Below are 4,736 nucleotides of genomic sequence, written 5' to 3' on the forward strand. Positions count from 1 at the left end.
ATTTAATCCTAGTTTAAAACTCAAACAAGCATTTTACCAACCACATCTTGTGTAAATATAATGACACATGGTCACACTAACAACAACCTTGCTGCTATTAAGCATATTTCTACAAAGTTATTAAGTCGAGATGTACGCAGCTGTAATGCAGACTGCTTCACTTGTACATACTGTGTATAAATAGTCTCTGCATCATGTATAGATCCATTCCACAGTGACTCTTATTTTCTGTTGTTACATGTGACTGTTACATCCTTAACGAACTGATCATCTACTGTCAGACATCAGACATCTGATCAGACATCATTGCCATCAAATGTGTTTGGATGTAGAATGTCACAGCAAATATGTGGATTTCCAGTCATTTGCTGTTTAAGGCAAAACGAAGACTAATTATGGCTCCAAATATGGGCAGTTCTCTTTATCTGTGGATTGAACTGTCATGAACCATGTGATACATATGAAACAGAAACATATCATATTATGGATAGAGATATTTCATCATTGGTATAACAATAAATACATTAGGTAATGGTGAAATACGGTTTAAAATAAGAAATAAAGTCATGAGATAGGAAGTCACAATTACAGGAAATAAAGACACAATTACGAGAAATAAAGTTCCAATTGTGAGAAAAAATTGGTCATTTTCACAAGTGTCACAATTATGATAAAGCTGCTATTGAGAAAAAGGTTTGAATTTTGACAAACAAAATTACAATTTTGAGATATAAAGATACAAGTAATAAAGTTGAAATGATCAATTTCAAGTTCAAATTATGAAATAAGTTAAAAATAAACCAAAGAAAACGTCACAGTTAATGATTTATTTTTTTAATGCTGAAGTAGAAACAGGCTTTCATAGTTTTACCTCCTACTATTAATTAAATTTGTATTATTTATATGAATCTATTCATGTTCATGTACCCAGCATTTTCAGCAATCAGTGTGTCAAAATGGCTGAAATGTCCTGCATGTTACATATATATGATGTGCATAAAAAAAAATGTAAACAGCATTTTTATAAATAAATGTTCTATAATTATTGTGCATGCCATATTCACATGCTCATATTACTTGATGAACTGCATTCAGTACTTGTACTTGAGTTTTTCTACCTAAAAATAATTTGTCACACCACAGGATAACTGAAATGATATTAAGTTAAAAAAGTTATTCAAAATAGTGAAAAACAACAGTGAAAAGTTTAATTATCTAAAATATATGAACATTACCATCTAAAAATAAAAGGGATTTTAACTTAATATCATGTTCAAGTCTATATGACAATACATTTGGTATGTTCCATGTTTCTAAACGTAAAAATAAAGATATACTGTATGAATGCCTTACAGTAAAGTGATGCTGTATGTCCCACACACACTCACAATGAATGACACCCTTCCTCATTTTCAGCCAATCAGTAGCTCTTATGTTATATAGGCGGAGACTGTAAATTTAATCTTCCAGGACACCGGCAGTGACCTGTGCATTTCCTTAATGCATCCCTGGACAAAATGACAGTCTAGGAAATCCTTTTTCTCATCTGTTCCACAACAGCATAAAAACATGTCCTGTCAAAGACGCATGAATCACTGCAGCAGTCGCTCACTGATGGAGCGGAAGTCACCTTGATAGAGTCCGCAGGATGCTGGATACCTGAGCTGTGTGTGTGTGTGTGTGTGTGGGTGTGTGTGAGCTAGTTGTGTTCTTGAGTAATGATTGCCAGTTCAAAGGAGCTCACAGCAATGTGATAAATATGGTAGGAACTGATTCTGTTAAAAAGAAAAAAAAATTTGGTGGAAAAGCAAAATAAGAAAATATCAAAGGGTCAATTAAACCACATAACTGCCATTCCTCTGATCTTTCAATCTCCAATTATGAAAAATTAAGAAAAAAGGTAAATGAAAACAGCTTATAGGCATCACATCCAGATGTTTTTCAAGATCAGAAATGAATGCTATGATGTTATAAACCAATTAAACTAGTCAAACTAGTTAAGAGTGTGAAGGTCATTAACACACATTCAACACACAGTCTAATTAAACATTAGGTCATTGAGATGAATGAAGACATCTGTAATAAAGCAAGGGTTGAATAATGGAGTTAATTGCCGATGAACTTGATGTGCAAAAAATGACTTTAGATTAGGTGTTTGATTGTCTGTGATGTTTCTGATGCAGTACCTAGCATGATACAAGGTCATAACTGGAAGGGAAAAAACACTGTCATGTATGGGGAAAAGGAGGAATGAGGAATGATTTTATTCTTTTCTACTTTGACCTTTTTCTAAAATGTCAGCATGGGAACGTTTGCCTAATATAACTGAAATACAATTTCTGTCTGTTTTAAGACAATTTGAATAACCTGCAGTGTCACTCAAACATGAATCTGTGTCTTGAAAATCTATGAACTATGCAAACGTCTTTTTAACAAAGGGTATGGCCCTTGTGTAGTTTTTTTCTCCCCATGTGCTGCTCCCGGATTTACTCCATGGGAAAAGAAATCTATTTCTATTTTGGGTCTCTACGTCATTCTTTTCAACTTGGCCCACAACTCCACCCATCACTGAATGTTCTGTTGAAGCATTTTAGAGCTTTTCAGACACTTGCATAATCGCTGCAAGTGTTTTATAGTTTGGAGTATTTGAACAATTACATCATAAGATGAGTGCTACAAATACCGTTTAAAATGAAGCACAGTCTAACCAGGAATGAGAAGAATCTGAAATGTAGAGAGCAATTGCGCTTTGTGCTCCAATAACTTTGTAAATCAATAAAATACCAATGAAATTACAAACTAACTTCAACGCAACTAAATGTTGCCACCAAAGATTATGCGAAGAACGGTTTGTTTAAACTTTGGATTTGGATGTGCATTCCCATAATAATTCCAAATGTGTACATTCATAAACAGCCCTCTATGGCAAGCTGTTTTTGCATTTAGCCCTTAAATGAAATGTATCTCTTTTTATGTTACTAGTACACTTTGCCTACATTTATTGTCCAGTCAAGCACCACTTGAAAATGCAAAAATGTAATTGTTTCTTTGTGATTCTGTAAATAATATCTGTATTCTAATTCAGGGACTGCATCCCTCAAAATACGTGAAGGTTGAACTGAGCACTGTTAAACAATATAGCAAAGTATTGCGATGTCAACTATCAACTGTGACAGCTGCCATTGATGAGCGGCAGTATATTTGTATTGGACATGAAAGATATAACTGTCTGAAAACAAAACAGACAGGTTCACGTCTAAATATTTAAGTACATAATTAACCCTCTGATGCATGAATTATTAAATCACAAAGTAATACTTTTTTTACATGTTTGTTTTTACTTTTAAACAAGTGAAAAATCATGCCAACATTTTTTTTGTCAATATATTATATTTTGAGGGAGTTACATATATGTCCACTGTAGTGGACACCATGCATCAAAGGTATAAAAAGTGAATCAATAGAACTAAATGTGTGGTCTTAAAAAAAGTTTTTAAAATATTTGCTATGTGAAAATGGTTTGAATACACATAAGAACATTCAATAACAACAAGCTATGTCATGACGGCACAGAAATGTGAAGTGTAACAAACAAAATGTAAGAGTGTGTGTCTATGGGCCTGGGGCTGTGGGGTTGGTGGGCTATTCATACACATGTGAGCACAAATACAAACACACACAAGCACACACACCCTCCTACCACACACTCGAACACAATCATGCACACATATATCTGTGTGCATGATTGTACATGTATACATGCCTACACTTTTATATTACCTAATAAATAAATATAGACTGTAAGCATTGAAATAAATGATAAAATCTGAAGACTATTTAATAGTTCTGTTCAATAAAACCATTCAAGTGTAAATTATGTCATAATTTTAATAAAACACAAAATAAGGCAGAACCTATATATAGGCCCATAGGCAGAATTATACCCTTTGGTGCATGACGTCCACTGTAGTGGACAGAAAAATATTGTTAAAATCTGGATGAATCTATTTTTTGTACCTGTCTGGTTTTCTGAGAATAAAAGTATTTAACACTTATTCCTGAGGTACATGGTGCATCACCTTTTCCTGCCGCCATTTTGAATATATTATGCAATATCTCAAAACAAAAAAATAGATAAAAAGACAACAATTAAATAGAATCGAGAATAAACCCATCAACATTGGAACTGCTTTAAAGTTTTTTTATTTATTTTTTATTTGTAAGTATCAAAACTCATTACTTACATTTAAAAGTGTAATCCAGCATTTTTTTCTCAGAAAAAAAAAAAAAGTCATCATGTGTGCGCAATGAATCTTGGTATAGTCTGGGCCATAAGGATCCATTATTTGTATCAAGGCCGTAACCACACCTTAAACTTTGTGGGGGACCAAAAGATGGGTTTGGTCTGTCTGTCTGTCTATCTATCTACACTGAACAAAATTATAAACGCAACACTTTTGTTTTTGCCCCCATTTTTCATGAGCTGAACTCAAAGATCTAAGACTTTTTCTATGTACACAAAAGGCCTTGAGGTGATGGTCGTGGATGAATGGCACAACAATGAGCCTCAGGATCTCGACACGGTATCTCTGTGCATTCAAAATGCCATCAATAAAATGCACCTGTGTTCATTGTCCATAACATACGCCTGACCATACCATAAGCCCACCGCCACCATGGGCTACTCGATACACAATGTTGACATCAGCAAACCGCTCACCCACACGATGCCATAC

At 34.0% G+C, this 4,736-nt stretch overlaps 1 protein-coding gene across 1 annotated transcript in view; it reads left to right on the forward strand.

The window, feature by feature from the left end:
• The first annotated feature begins 3,531 nt into the window (after nucleotides 1-3,531).
• Nucleotides 3,532-4,736, forward strand: part of LOC107687574 (potassium voltage-gated channel subfamily A member 3-like) — an 8,726-nt gene continuing 7,521 nt past the window's right edge. The window contains exons 1-2 of the mRNA XM_016484961.1: nucleotides 3,532-3,628; nucleotides 4,395-4,398. Of these exons, the coding sequence (XP_016340447.1) occupies nucleotides 4,395-4,398 (4 nt within the window). The 5' untranslated portion in view covers nucleotides 3,532-3,628. The remainder of the gene's footprint in view (nucleotides 3,629-4,394; nucleotides 4,399-4,736) is intronic.

This window comes from Sinocyclocheilus anshuiensis, unplaced genomic scaffold (assembly GCF_001515605.1).
Source record: "Sinocyclocheilus anshuiensis isolate Anshui unplaced genomic scaffold, SAMN03320099.WGS_v1.1 scaffold233, whole genome shotgun sequence".
NCBI classification, from domain to species: Eukaryota; Metazoa; Chordata; class Actinopteri; order Cypriniformes; family Cyprinidae; genus Sinocyclocheilus; species Sinocyclocheilus anshuiensis.